The sequence below is a fragment of the Acomys minous genome (genome assembly GCF_964271855.1).
Source record: "Acomys minous genome assembly, chromosome: 4".
NCBI lineage: Eukaryota > Metazoa > Chordata > Mammalia > Rodentia > Muridae > Acomys > Acomys minous.
This window is the reverse complement of record NC_140486.1, coordinates 109,728,137-109,744,215: the sequence shown is the minus strand read 5'-3', so window position 1 is coordinate 109,744,215 and position 16,079 is coordinate 109,728,137. Positions and strand designations below refer to the sequence as shown.

The following is a 16,079-nucleotide window of genomic DNA, read 5'->3' as shown; positions in this document are numbered from 1 at the left end:
ATGCTGTCCTGGAACTCACTAAGCAGATCAGGCTGGCCTTGAGCCCCGAGCTCTCTCTGCCTCTGCCTCCCAAGTGCTGGGACTAAAGGTGTGGGCCATCATGCCTGGCCATTTCTCATTCTCAACAATTGTCCATATTTAGAACTCCTTCCTAAGTAAGGTTCAGTGTGACTGAACTGGTGTTTCTATTTTTCTTGCTTACCATCTCCTTTTTAATGTACAAGTACTGGGACCGAATACTGGAATGGTTAGGAACAATTTAATCTTCACAGAATCAGGCCTTTTATTTTGATCAGTGTCTCCTTTTGAAAGTTTTGGAAGTTGAATAATTGGGTATAGTCTTGCCTTTTTTTTTTTAACCTGGAGACCTCCCTTTTTACTTAAGAAAATGGGAATGCGGTCTCCTTGGTGGTGGTGGTATTATTATTATCTTAATTTTTTTTTAAGATTTACTTATTTATTATGTATATAGTGTTCTACCCTGCTTGCCAGAAGATGGCACCAGATCTTATTATAGATGGTTGTGAGCCACCATGTGGTTGCTTGGAATTGAACTCAGGACCTTTAGAAGAGCAGCCAGTGCTCTTCTCTCCAGCCCATCCTTGGTATTAGAAAGATTAGGTTAGATAATGTAGTTAGTCATTGTAATAGATATTTACCCAGACTTTATGACGATCTTTGTAATTCATGCGATGCTAAGCTCTATCAGCACTAAATGCCTCAGTAAGTTTTTCATTGTTTTGGTATTTCTCCCCTTTCCCCTGGTACTGTCTAATATGTGGGAGTGAAACTAAGGAGAATTACAAGGTTCCAGCATGTTAGAGATTTTCTTTTTCTGTTATTTGCTGAGCAGCATGTGGACTTTTGTAAATTTTTACCTCTACTTTTGGGTGTTGACTGAATTGCTCCTTTGATTGGTGTTCATCCTTCCTTCCTTCCTTCCTTCCTTCCTTCCTTTCTCCCTCACTCAGCTTTTTTTCTTCTTTTTTCCAAGAAGTCCTGGCTGTCCTGGACTCACTTAGTAGACCAGGCTGGCCTTCCAACTCACAGCTATTTGCCTGCCTTTGCCTCCCTGGGTGCTGGGATTAGAGGCATGTGCCGCTACTCCCAGCTTGTTCTTCATTCTTTACAGGCAGGCTCAAAGCTGGATGTTCTGAAAAACCTGTATTTTCTTGCTAGAGAATACAAACTTCAATGTTTAGGAGGAACTTCAGTAGAACACCTAGTAGACCAAATGCTTTGTTTTATGAGACTGACCTCTTTGAGGACAAAGACCAGACTGATTATTACTATATTTGTCCTGTCATGAATTGCACATAAATTGGTAGTGATTAAACCCAATAGTCTTGTTGAAATAAGTTAGTACAGAAATTCTCCACCCTACGAGATACAGGCTTTCTTGTCATCAATCATTAGTATATGTCATAGGATCTGGCTTCATTATGCCTTAGGCAGGATCTCACTATGTAGCTCTAGCTGGTGTCAAACTCAGAGATCCACCTCTCCTGTTTCTGAGTGCTGGGATTAAAGGCATACACCACCATAACTGACTCCTTTAGTATGTTAAAATGAGTTATTTATATAAAATATTTGCTTACCTACTGTTTAAAACCACTAATATCATGTATTAGCATTTTACAGAAATAAAGATAAGAAAGAAAACAATTGCCAAGTAACATTTAAATACATAAATGTTTGGCTATTAATGTTATGTTAGTTTATTTATCTGTTGACATCTGTGAGAAGTGTGGCAGTACAAATGTAGATTTCAGTGCCTTAAGTAGAGTTGTAGTAGATGGAAAGTAAGTTCTCTTGTTTCATTTGCATTTCTGGAAACTTGTAACTTTTTATAAAAGCTGTAAACAATATATTTTCCATGTATCTCACTCACATTTCCTTTTTGTCTTTATTGATTTATATTTTGAGACAGCATTTCTCTGGGTAATCCTAGCTATGCTGAACTCACTTTATAAGCCAGGCTGGCTTCAAACTCACCAGAGATCTACCTGGCTTTGCCTCCGGAGTGCTGGGATTGAAGGCTTAATGCCACTACCCTCAACATTTAATTATACCTTTATATATTTACCAGTGAGACTGTTTGCAGCATATACTGATCAGGGGATAGTTCTTTGTTTTTCTTTGAGTTTTGCAGTGCTGTGGATAAAAACCATGGCCTTTTTTATGCTTAACAAGCACTCCATTGCTGACCACACTCAGCCCCTTGATTTCTGTATTGTATGCTAACTTCTCCTAGCCTACACTTGTAAAATGACAATAGTATCACTATTATCCAGGGTATTATCTCTAGGAGCAGTATTACTGTTACCTAGAAAACATTTCTTCTTTGTCTGCTTTGGCTGTTTTGCCTATGTGTTATATGCTTTCTGTCTGTTTCTTTGTGTGTGTGTGTGTGTGTGTGTGTGTGTGTGTGTGTGTGTGTGTGTGTGTGTGTATGTGCACTTGCGTGCATTCATTTGTTTGAGTTGGCATGTACCAAGTATCCACACTGTATGTCTTCTTCACTTGATTTCTTCTTTGTTTATGAGGCAGTTTCTCACACTAGCAGTCACCAATTTTGTTAATCTAGCTCACCAGGGAGCTACAGGGAGCCGCCTGTTACTACCTACCCAGCACTGAGATTACATGCAGCCAGCTTTGTAGGTGGATGGTGGGTATCTGAGTTTAGGTCTTCATCCTTTTGCAACAAGAATGTTCCTTTGAGCTATCTCTGCAGTCTATCCTTCCTATCCATATTTTTTTTGAGACACAGGGTCTTATATATAATATAACCCAAGCTGGTTTCAAAATCACTATGTATTTGAAGTTACCTTGAACTCCTTAAAATGTGTTTTAAATACTTGTTTTGAAGACAAAACTGGTTTTATATTAGTGTAAGATGTTTCTCTTCGTTTTTACAAACACAAATTTGGAGACATAACTAATGTTCCAATCACTTACATACTTGGCAATATGTCCTGGTGTGTGTGTGGGAGAGAGAGAGAGAGGGGAGAGAGAAGTAAGGGGAGGAGAGAGAGAAAAGAGAGTGAGTTTTTCTCTGTGTAATCCAGGGTAGTCCCAAGTTATGATCTTAGTGCTGGGATTATAGGTATATGTCACCATATCTACATGAATCTAAACATTTAAAAATCTATAACTTAATCCCAGCACTCACGCAGAGGCAGGTGGATCTCTGGGGGTTTGAGGCTAGCCTGGTCTACATAGTGAGTCCAGGACAGCCAAAGCTACACAGAGGAGCCCTGACTTGAAAAACCAAAATAAATAAATAAATATAACATTCCAGGTGTGGTGACACAGGCCTTTAATCCCAGTCTCAGGAGGCAGAGGCAGGCAGGATTGCTGTGAGTTTGAGGCCAGCCTGGTCTACAAAGTGAGTCCAGGACAGCCAGGGTTACACACAGAGAAAGCCTGTCATCAAAAACCAAAGCCAAACCAAACCAAACCAAAATCTATAACACAAGGAACTATATAATTGTTAACTAGTCACTTATTTCATTTGTTGACATGAAGTTTAGAACTCTTTGTAATCTTCTTTGTGTTATGAATTGGTATATATTGGTGTGATGGAAGTTCTGTTTTCCCTCTGGGGCTTGAACACAAGGCTTCATGCATACTAAGTCGTTTGCTTTACCGCTTATTTAATTCCCAGGCCCTATAGTTTTTAACCCCTTATCTACCAAAGTTCTGACTAAATAGCAGTAATTGTGATTTAAAGTATGGAGGAAGTCACAATAAGTACTCCTCTATTCTAACATGCAGTAGATGTTTGAGACTTGCTTTTTTTTTTTTTTTTTTTAAATATGAAACGTTTCACGAATTAGCATGTCATTCTTGCGCAGGGGCCATGGTAATCTTCTCTGTATCGTTCCAATTTTTTTTAGTATATGTGCTGCCGCTGAAGCTAGCATGAGACTTGCTTTTAAGATAATCTTGAAAGTACATAAGCTAGAGTTTTATTTCTTTATTTTTATTTCATTATTTATTTTATGAGACAGGCTGTCCTGGAACTAGCTCACTCAGTAGACCATGCTGACCTTGAACTCAAGGACCCACCTTTCCCAAGTGCTGAGATTAAAGGCATGTGCCACCACACCAGGCTCTTTTTAAATTTTAATAATTGTTACTATTTTTGTTGTGGTTACAAACTCTCACCATATAGGCCAGGCTTGTTCTGTGCCTCTGCTTTGAATGCTTGAGACATATACCACCATGCTGGGTCTTTAGCTATATCCTTAATATTGTCAATATAACGTGGAAGTTGACTAATAGGCAGTTTTTTCAGCATCACTACATAAAGCAGTGAAAGATGTTTTGATTAAAGAGAAAGAATTGATAATATGTAAAAATGTTACAAAAATTAGTTTCAGGACCATTTAGTAGAAAACTAAAGTTTTCTACTTTTAGAATTATGGGAAGCTCAAAGGAATGTGCCCATTTTTACAAAGAGATCAAAAGTGAAGGCCTTACCTGATATAAATAGGCTATAAATCCTTTTGTGTGATGGTACAAGGCCTGAAGCATATAATTACTTGACCACTAAGCTATGTCCCAAGTCCTACAAAGCTGAAAATATGGACGTTTTTTACATCTTTACATAAAGAAGTGGTATCGCCTTCTTTCTAGAACAAATAAGAAGAATAATGACAAATGTTTTCATGCAGTTGTACAATGATTTAAAAGTTTCTTGTACTTCAGTGTGTGGTGTACCACTGTGCATGTGTTCAGGTGTGAGGACAACTTTGTAGAGTTGATTCTCTCGTTCCCCAATGCGGGTCCTATGCATATAGAACTCAGGTTGTTGTCATATTTAGTGGCCAATGACTTTACCTGCTGAGTCATCTTGCTAGCCCTATGCAACAGTTTTTTAAAAAATAGGTGTCATGTGGATTTCTGTGAGTTTGAGAACAAACTGGTTTACATAGGGCAGCCAATGCTACTGGGGGCGGGGTGGGGGGGGAACTGTGTTGGAAATGTGTTTTCCTCCCTCCTCCCCAATTGGTATAATTTCTTAATGAAAATAGCTAAGTAATTTTAGGAGGGGTCACTGTATCGCTGGTTTAAGCTGGTTTTTGTGAATTTTGGCTTTTTGATTTGATGGCATAGATTTTACTTTTTTGTGACCTGATACTGGGAATTTATCTGCTGGTTTTTAGTTCATTGAAGATCTTAGTAAGGTCATGATGAATTCATTCTAATTTTCACACTACAAACAAAACTTTATTGGGCTTCAATAAAAAAACAAAGTAATTTAGCTTTGAAAGAAGAGAAAGAATTAGTGTTTTTATGTTTTGTGATTTATTGGGTTTATGTAACATTTTATTTATATTTAAAGTAATTGTTTCATATGCGCGCACACTTGTGGAGGCCAGAGGTTGATGTTTCTTCAAGATGTGTTCTGGAACTAGCTCTATAGACCAGACTGGCCTTGAACTCAAAGTGATACACCTACTGGTGCTTTCCAGGTGCTGTGATTAGAGATGTGCCACCACTCCCCAACTTACTCTTCTACTTAGTACATTATTGGTTTATTTTTTTCTTTGTTTTTAATACTAGGTCTCACTTTTCTCCTTCCTCTGGCTGGGCTGTAACTCCCTATGTAAACCAAGCTGAACACAGAGATCCAGCTTCCTCTGCCTGGGATTAAAGGTGTATACCACCATGTCAGATGGAAAATCTATTTATAAAGTATTTAAAGACCAACTCTGGCTGGGCCTGGTGGACCATGTCTTTAATTCCAGAACTCAGGGAGGCAGAGGCAGAAGCAGGCAGATTGCTGTGAGGCCAGCCTGATCTACAAAGCAAGTCCAGGATAGCCAAGGCGTCACAGAGAAACCGTGTCTCGGGGAAAAAACAAACAAGCAAGCAAAACAAAAAACAAAAACCCAAAACCCCACAACTCTAACTCTGTCTTATTTTTTGAGACAGGGTCTTAGTGGACACAGAGCTCAGGATTGGCTAGATTTTGGATTCTTCTGTTTCTATATCTCAGCACTGGTTTATAGGTTCATGCCACAATACTGTGTTTGCCAGGAATCTGATCTTTGAGCTGTATAGCAGTCACTTTGCCAGCTGCTCCTCAGTCTGCTTTTATAACATTTTTTTCTTTTCCCTTCCTCCTTCCTTCCTTCCTTCCTTTCTTTCTTTCTTTCTTTCTTTCTTTCTTTCTTTCATTACATATACAGTGCTCTGGTTGCATGTACACCTGCAGGCCAGAAGCGGGCATCAGGTCATATTATAGATGGTTGTGAGCTACCATGTGGTTGCTGGGAATTGAACTCAGGACCTCTGGAGGACAGACAGTGCCCTAAACCACTGAGCCATCCTCTCTAGCTAGTATAACATTTTTTTAATGAATAGTTTTTGAATACTTGTTTCAGCTACTATTTCTCTCATTTTTACTTTAAATGTAGACCAGGCAGGCCTCAAACTCCAGAGACCTGCCCGCTTCTGCCTCGAGAGCCCTGGGATTAAAGGGGTGCTCCATAACAGCCAGCTTAATTATTTCTCAAAAGATGTTTTACTTTGAGTGAATAATTCATGATTTTTAAATTATAAAACTTCCCAGGACAGTTTCGCAGGGGATCACTTGTTTAGCATGTGCAAGGCTCTGAGTTCAGTCTCCAGTACAAATAACAAAACACAATACAACTATGGAAACAATGTATAGTACCTAGACTATATAATGTAAAAATAGTACTCTGTTGCTATTACATTTTGTTTCCTGAAAGCATAATGTTATACCTCTCTTTTAAGTAACTATAGAACAACTTGTAAAAACTTAAGTTCAAATCCAGGGCCTACTATATGTGTAATCAGCCCAAGTTTTACACCAAGGTCTAATGCAGCCAAGAATTACTTCTTTTAGAAAAGTAACTGTCTTGACTATTAAATAACACTGTGTTCTCATTCCTTATTATCATACTTTTAAAAAGAACAGGGGCACTAATTTTTTAATACCAGTTTTTGATTGTTTATTGTTTTTGAAACATGGTCTTTCTTTGTAGCCTTGGCTGTCTAGACTCCTTTGTAGATTAGGCTGGCCTTGAACTCAGAGATTGCCTGTTTCTGTGCCCCACAGTGCTGGGGTTAAAGACATGTGCCACTGTGCTGAGCCTAATATTTTTTTATGTTTGTGTTTTTGTTTTTTGTTATTTTCAAGACACGATTTCTCTGTGTAACAGCTCTGGCTATGCTGGATCTCACTCTGTAGACCAGGCTGGCCTTGAACTCCATATCGATCTGCCTGCCTCTGCCTCCCAAGTGCTGGGATTAAAGGCATGCACCACCACCGCCTGGCGTTTGTGCTTTTTAAATTGCATATGTGAATATTACATAGACCTTGACTCACCTTATACAAAAGATTTAACAGTTGCCATATTTCTTGCTTTTAGGATAATGCTGGCATTGATAATAAAATTTGTTGTAAATAAACAAAATGTAGGTATATCACTGGAGTCTTTTGACTACCCACTATTGTTTTGTGGTAATTGTTAAGTATCTCCAGGATGGTCTGTATGTGTATTTGTTCACAGGTGTACTCTCTGTTGATTAATACTGTCTTGATTTCATGTTGTTTTTATTTGCTATTTGATGACCACATTGATTTTTTTTTCTGAAAAATTATTTTGAAAATAGGTTCATCCAGTTCTGAATTTATGTCCTTTACCTGAATTTTAAAAGTACAACTTGGAAACATTATTTTGTGAAACACAATTGCCTTTTTCCTACAGATTTTCCCCCACAAACAGGTTCTTACCCTACCCTCTGTACTGGAGATTGAAACCAAGATCTTACACATGCTAGCTAGGCACACACTTTACCACACACTGGTATGCATACCCAGCTATAATAAACTTTTAAAAAGCAGTCACATTGCCTGTTTTGTTTGATTTTTGTTTTTGTTTTTTGTTTTTCAAGACAGAGTTTCTCCATGTAACAGCCCTGGCTGTCCTGGACTCACTTGTAGACCCGGCTGGCCTCAAACCCACAGAGATCCACCTGCCTCTGCCTCCCAGAGAGCTGGGATTATAGGCATGTGCCACCACACCCAGCTATTTTTAAAAATTTTAAAACTGCACTCTGATATCTGTACACATTATGTAATAATGTTGAACATTTATCAAGTTAAAATACCTATGTGGTTTTTGGTTTTTTAAATTATTTCTTCCTCTTTAAAACATTCAGAGTTCTCAGTTTTTGGAATATAGCACTATATAGTACATTATCATTTAGTTAACCTACTGTGCATTAACATATACTGTGATAGTAAAAGTATATTTGCTCTCTCTGTGTGTATGTGTATGTGTATTGTGAAATATTTGAATTTCTGAAATGAAACATGAAAAACTTGCTTAAATAAGCACAATATGCATTTTGGAAACTAATATTTAGGAATTTATCCTTTGGGAATAGAGGTGGTTGGTTCCAAGACAAAATTACTTTTCTCAGATTATTTAATATAGGATCATAATTTAATGACTATTTGGAAGACGTGTAGGTGAATTGGTTTGGGAGGCTTTTTTAATGTAAAAATATTTCACTTTTTGGTACTATATTTGCATCTCAGTGTCCTGATTTCTGTTTTGATTTTCTGCTGACAGGTCACATTTAGGGCAGGCAAAACATAAGGGATATATCCCTCCTGAGAGTAGAAAATCTAATTTTAAGGCACCCAAAGTGCAATCTAATACTACTTCTGAACTGTCAAGGGGACACCTTTCTAAAAGGTAAATTTTCACATTGCTTGTACAATTTCAAGGAAGACTTAAATTGCATTTGAATTATTGCATAATATTAAATTTTAGGAGGCTATCTCAAATGTTATTACAAGTTTTCTTTTTTTCCTTCTGTATATTTATTCACTTTCTAGTGGTATTTCTGATATATCTTAGGCAATGAAATTTTAGTTATGCAGTTCCTCGTTTACTTAACAAACCCATGATAGGCATTTAAAAAGCCCTGATGATGTGTGTATCTGTGTGGATATGTGCACATGAATGCCACTATCCCAGAGGCCAGAAGAAGGCGTTGCATTTTCCTGGAGCTGGAGTTAGAGGTAGTTGTAAACCACCTGGTATAGGTGTTGGGACCTGAACTCAAGTCCTTTGGAAGAGCAGCAACTGCTCTTAATTGCTTTACCCCTTTCTCCATTGTCAGCATTTCAAGGAGTCATTTAACATTTTCTTTAAAACTGATTGTCAGAACCTGTTTAAGTCACTATTTTTGTTAGTCTAAGTCAGTATTCTTTCTTTTTCGGGTATGTGTGTGTGTGTGTGTGTGTGTGTGTACGTGTGTGTGTACACGTGCGCGCGTGCATGTGTGTCGGCACATGTATTTGGATGCTAGAGGAGGCCAGAAGAGGGTTTTGGATCCCCTAGAGCTTCTGTTACTGGTGGTTGTGAACCTCCATGTGGGTGCTGAAATTTGGCCCTGAGAAAGAGCAGCAAGTATTCTTAACCACTGAGACATTTCTCTAGATCTTTAGTAGGAAGCTTTGCAAAGAAGTGTTACTGTGAAAATTATTTGTTTTATGAGATGATGTCTAACCTTTCAGGAAATGTATTATTTAAGCTTATTTCTTCTGCACATTGGGGAAACATTTGCCATTTAGAATAGAGCTTCAGTATTCTAGCTTAGTGGTTCTGAACCACTTTCCCTTAAAATAGTAACATCTTTTGATTAGGAGTGTTAGAATTAGAGTCAGTGATCTTTGAACCAAAGATTACTCTTATTTTGATTAAATCCCAACACACGGGAGGTAGAGGCAGGGCAACCACTGTTTAAAGGCAGTCTTAGCTGAAAAACACTTTTTGGTTATAGACTGTTCTGGTCTGTGAGAGAGATAACAAACACCTCTTCCCTCTCCGCTCCTATAAGAAACATGCCTATTTTCCAACAAAGTACATTTAAAAATCACAGCCTTTTGCTTCCATTTTGAAGTGTTTGAAAATGTTAATAGAGAATTTCTCAGGCATTGTCTTTTCTGCAAGATTTAGGGGAGTTGGGAACCTAAGTGTTAGATGGCAGGTTTATTCGCGGCAGGCTATGGCTAACTCTTTTCTTATCTAACCTCTTAGAAGCTGCAGCTCATCATCTGCTGTCATAGTTTCACAACCAGAGGATCCAGACAGAGCCAACACTTCAGAAAGGCAGAAAACGGGGCAGGTGCCTAAGAAAGACAATTCTCGAGGAGTGAAACGCAGTGCTAGTCCAGACTACAACAGGACCAATTCTCCTAGCTCTGTGAAAAAACCCAGAGCATTTCAGCATATTGAGTCTCTCTCAGAAACCAATAAGCCACATAGTAAGTCAAAGAAGAGACATTTAGACCAGGAGCAACAACTGAAATCTGCACAATTGCCGTCAACAAGCAAGGCTCACACCAGAAAGAGTGTGGCTGCTGGTAGTTCACGGAGTCAGAAAAGAAAGAGGACAGAGAGTTCTTGTGTAAAGAGTGGTTCTGGGTCTGAATCAACTGGTGCCGAAGAGAGATCTGCAAAACCCACCAAGCTGGCTTCAAAATCGGCCACCTCAGCCAAAGCTGGGTGTAGCACCATCACTGATTCTTCTTCTGCTGCCTCTACTTCCTCCTCGTCTTCGGCTGTAGCCTCGGCCTCTTCTACTGTACCACCAGGTGCCAGGGTGAAACAAGGAAAAGACCAGAACAAGGCCAGGCGCTCCCGTTCAGCATCCAGCCCTAGTCCCAGAAGAAGTAGCAGGGAAAAGGAACAGAGTAAAACTGGTGGCTCTTCAAAATTTGATTGGGCTGCTCGCTTCAGCCCTAAAGTTAGCCTACCTAAAACAAAACTGTCTCTTCCAGGGTCATCTAAGTCAGAGACATCAAAACCTGGACCTTCTGGATTACAGGCCAAATTAGCAAGTAAGTTTATGGGAATACCTTTGTTTACTCAAACTTTTGGGAGGCCAGGTGTGATTATGCTTTCAAGTTTTATTTATTCTCTTTCAGGTTTATTTTATCTCCATATAACAATGCATGTTAATTGAAATACAAGTTAAATTTGTAGAGACAAATAAGGACTGTCTTATTACTGCTAAGTAACTTTATTTCAGTGTCTGTGTATTTGTCTTTATAGCATCTGCTATTCATTTATTTCCTAATGTCAGCACAGGGTATTTATTTTGTACAAGATTTTTTGCAAATGGAATATTGTATGACTTTTAAGGCACGCTTTTGAAAGATGATTGCTTCCTATATTCCACACACTGCTGTACTTAATTTAATGGAAAGAACATTGTGCTTTTGGAGCTTATAGAAGAGCAGAAACAACACATCCAAGCAAAAAACCCGCAAGTACACAGTTCCGGGTGCTTTCCCTTCTAACTAGCCTTGAAGATTTACACTTTATTTCATACTCTGGCAGTGGCGCGTGGGTGGGGGCAGGGGGAGGAGGGGTGTGCTGGGCTAGAGTTTCTCTGTTTAACAGTCCTGGCTGTCCTGGCCTCTCTTTGTAGACCAGGCTGGCCTCGAACTCACAGCAATCCACCTGCCTCTGCCTCCCGAGTGCTGGGATTAAAGGCATGCGCCACCACGCCCTGCTATATATTTGACACTTTAAAGTGGGAAATAGATATACTTAATAGGTGGAAGAATTAGGATTTGAAGATAGTTTATTGTGACTTTGAAACTCTTGCTTTCTTCAATGTTTTCCTTTAGTTCTTTCTTTTACCTGGTTAGTTTTTATGCTTTACTACTAAAAAGTAGGGTGATTTGTTGATATTAAGACCCCTGAGAAGTAAAATTTTATTTGATATACTTTTGTTGGTGAGTTATTAGTGATAAAACTACCTTATGAATTACAGAATTCATATTCAATTGTTGGCCATATGTTAGGCTTTAGTTTGAGTTAGGGTGTCTCTACATAGCTCTAAGGGTCCTGCAACTCACTATTTAGACCAGGCTGTCTGTGAACTCAGAGATCCACCTGTCCCTGACTCCTGAATGCTAGGATTAAAGGTATGCACCGTAACTCCCTGCTGCTTGCCTTGTTTGTTTGTTTTTGTTTTGAAACATGGTTGCTCTGTGTAGCCTTGTCTGTTCTGGATTCACTGTAGACCAGGCTGGCCTTGAACTCACAGAGATCTGCCTGTCTCTGCCTCCCGAGTACTGGGATTAAAAGCATGCTCGGCTGCTCTTTTTTTTTTTTTTTTTTTTTTAAAGGAAAAACAGTTTCAAAACAAAATACTAGCCAATGTTTACTGTGTGTGTGCTTGGTAGTCATGTTCATCAGCTTTCTTTGGCAAGTATTTTTCTCAGCTCCTAGGTAGAACATGGAGGTATTGATCTAGTTTCTGTCTAAGGTCATAAAACAAAGAAATCATCATGCTGAAAATCAAACCCACACCATTCTGAAATCTGTCTTTAAGTGAAAATGCAGAGCAATGAACAGATTGAGAGAAAAGAATCCTGTTACAGGTTTTGAAATACTGTTTTAAAGGCGAAAGAACATAGTATAGATCAACAGTCTTGGATTTGAATCCTACTTCTGTCAATTTTAACAGGTAGTGATTGATCCCTGTAATGTGGCCATCACAGAATCTAGGAAGCAGTACTGAAAGTGGGTAACTTTAGCAAACAAAGACCAGTGATTTGACCATAGTGCCAACCTGTTTTGGGCACTGAGAACACTCATGCTAGTTTCTGTTATTCTATGCCAGTTTTGTGAATAACAAAACACTCAATTTCAGTGTCATATTTAGGGTTTTATTGCTGAGAAGAGACTCCATGACCATGGCAACTCTTACAAAGGAAAATATTTAATTGAGGTTGACTTACAGTTTTAGAGATTTAGTCCATTATCATCATGGCGGGAAGAATGGCAACATGTAGGCAGGTGTGGTGCTGGAGAAGGAGCTGAAGAGGTCTTCATTTTGATCTTCAGGTAGCCATAAAAAGACTGCCATACTCGATGTGGCTTGAGCATCTGAGACCTCAAGCTCTCCCTCACCCCCAGTGACCACTTCTTCCAACAAGGCTACACCTCCTAGTAGTGCCACTCCCTATTGGCCATTTTCTCTCAAACCACCACATATAGTTAGGGCCAAATTTTCCTCTAATCTTCTTTCCTTTTTTCTTTTTCTTTTAAAATATTTTATTTAAATTTTAATTTATGTGCTTTGGTGTAGGGTTGTCAGATCTTGGAGTTACAGACAGTTGTGAGCTGCCATGTGAGTGCTGGGAATTGAACCTGGGTCCTTTGGAATAGCAGGCAGTGCTCTTAACCACTGAGCCATCTCTCCAGCTCCTCTTTTTTTTCTTTCAATTAAATATTTTATTTATTTATTTTATGTATATGAGTGCTCTATCTGCATGTACACCTGCATGTCAGAAGAGGGCATTAGAGGGTATAGATGGTTGTGAGCCATCATGTGATTACTGGGAATTGAACTCAGGACCTCTGGAAGAGCAGCCAGTGCTGTTAACTGGTGAACCATTTTACCAGCCCCCTCTAATCTTATTTTCAAAACAATATTAATTCTTGTGAAACATGAATTAGGGTCACATTCAGAATCCTAATAAAAAATTTAATAGTAGTTTATATTTTTGTGGTGCATGAGATTGAACTAAGAACCTTGGACATGCTGGACAAGTATTCTACCACTATACTAACCTCTAACTCCTTGATTAACCATTTGTCTGTGTGTGTCTATCTATATCTTTCTGTTCTGTCTGTGCCTATGTTCGTAAGTATACTAAAGCATGTGTAAGTAGAGGTCAGAGAACAGCTTTATAGAACCAGTTCTTGTTAGGCTTGTACAAAAGTGCCTTCACCCATTGAGCCATCTAGTGGATGTAAAAAGATTTGTGGTTTTTTGCTTTTGTTTAAGATTTCTTGAAGCAGGGTTTCTCTGTGTAACAGCCCTGGCTATCTTAGACTCACTTTGTAGACCAGGCTGGTCCTGAACTCACAGATCTACCAGTCTCTGCGTCACCAGTGCTGGGATTAAAGGTTTGCACCACCACACCTGGCATTGTTGTATTTTGTTACATTCCCAGGCAGAATTTGACTTAATGTTGATAAGCTGACATCTTGGTAGGGGAGAAAGCATAAAGACTACTTTGTGAGTTAAAATAAGAAATGCTTCTATATTGGGTAGATTATTTCATTATAGAGGCCAAGTTAATATAAGAAATAGGTGGTCATTAAACTAAGTAACTTAGAGGAAAATTTAAAAGTTATTTCTCATTTGCTGTGACTATAGCTCTCATTTAATTTCAGTTACTTAAAGTGATCACAATGTGCATAATGTTGCTAACATGGTATTATCACCTTATTTTCATCTTGAATCCATGTTCTCTTGATGAATTGATACAGGGTATGGCCACTATTGGAATTATACGAGAATCAGGCAAATGTGGAATTCTGAGAAAGTAATTTTATACCCGACTCTCCCATCAGTTTGATACATGGTGTTTGAATCTAAAACATAGGGAAGAAACTAAAATGAATTGGGTAGGAGTGAGGAATTTCGAAATTAGAGTCTTGGCAAGTTTGTATAGTGACCTCTTTCTTGAGTTGGAAAGCTGGGTTTATTTTTGTCTCTTATGAGATAGAAAACTTAGAAGAAGGTTGAATGTCAAGTTGTGGATCAGGCCTTTAATCTTAACACTCAAGCAGCAGGAGGAGCCCTGTGAGTTTGAGATCAGTCTGGCTCACATAGTGAGTTCTACACCAGTCAAGGCTATGCAGGGATACAAACAAAGAGTTTCCTATGTTACAAGGCAGCTGTTAAAAATAACCTAGTAGCTTAATAATTTAAATTTGTTATTATTTTGAAAAGGTACAAGGAAAGGCCACAGACGGGCATCAGAGTTTACTTGCCATACAAATCTGATGACTTGAGATTGATCTTGAAACCCTGTTGTAGTGGCATTCACCTGTAATCCAAGCATTCATAAATTGAGATGGGAAGAGAAAGGAGAATTACAGGCAAGCTAGCCATAAGTAGACAGCAGAAACAACAGAGACCTCTGCTTCAGAAGCAAGTGAGAAGAAACAACCTGCATCTAGATTGCAAAAGTGGTTCCACAGGAATGTGTCTGTTGCCAAAGGATGAAGACCTGTACTCAGATCCCCAGCATCCACATACAAAGCTGGGCCTGGCAGCACTGCGTGTTATCTCTCTTTGTTGTTGCTGCTGCTATTGCTTTTCCTACTTTTATTTGACTGTATTACCTCCTTAAGTCCATATTCCTTCCTAATGATCTGTATGCTTCTGTTTCATCTTGCTGAAGACAGGAGACTTCCAGATAGTTGCTCTTGGTGTCTGGCTATGTCACTGTCTGAGATGTAGGGTGTGCTTCAGGTTTTCCTGTTTTGGAGACTGTTTCCCTATACCTGGACTTGCCTCATGTTCATACTTCTGCCTCAGTCTCCTCAGAGCTGAGATTATAGATGCATAGCTACTTTTTTTTTTTCTCCAGATTTCAAATGTTTGTATTGTACCACTTTGCTTTTGTTTCTCAGTACTATAATCACCTGTAGTTCAGATTTAGTATGTAGCTTTTATGGAAGCTCATTGCTTTTGTGTTTGTTTTGGTTCCTTGTTAGGTTGACCAACTGTCATTGTAGATCTGGGACTTTCACTAGGTTTGGACTTAAAAGTAGGATTGTACTAGACAAACCAAGATGATTATTAGTCGATAGTTCCCTAGTCCTTGTTTATTTTCACTCTAGAATTTCTGTTCTTTTACGGCCGGAGGGGAATTTCCTCTTACATGATCCTTGTCTTTTTGTCCTTAGTTTTCTTTTTCCATTGGGTTCACCTTCCAGCCTCCCAGTTGATTTTTATTTTTTTGCACTCCAGTCCACATGTTTACATTTTTATTTTCAAGAGCTTGTTGTATTATGATTAATTTTCTTCATATAGAATCTTATATTTGGTTTATTGATGTTTCTTGACTACAGTAGTAGTTTCCCATGTTTGAATATTGATCTTTTTCTAACTTGTGTGTACAAGTTGACAAGTGTTTGGACAGGTTATGTTGGAAACTAGGGACTTTTCTTCAGTGTCTGGCAGTTGTGATTGTCTTCGTAATAGTC

At 38.7% G+C, this 16,079-nt stretch overlaps 1 protein-coding gene across 19 annotated transcripts in view; it reads left to right on the top strand.

The window, feature by feature from the left end:
• TRIP12 (thyroid hormone receptor interactor 12) overlaps positions 1 to 16,079 on the top strand; it is a 122,082-nt gene that overhangs the window by 35,051 nt on the left and 70,952 nt on the right. For 12 of the 19 annotated variants that reach the window (XM_084779152.1, XM_084779154.1, XM_084779150.1 and 9 more), the window contains exons 3-4: positions 8,619 to 8,744; positions 10,095 to 10,897. In XM_084779152.1, coding sequence (XP_084635278.1) covers positions 8,619 to 8,744; positions 10,095 to 10,897 — 929 coding nt within the window. The remainder of the gene's footprint in view (positions 1 to 8,618; positions 8,745 to 10,094; positions 10,898 to 16,079) is intronic. The other 7 variants (XM_084779148.1, XM_084779149.1, XM_084779147.1 and 4 more) reach the window with 2 other exon arrangements.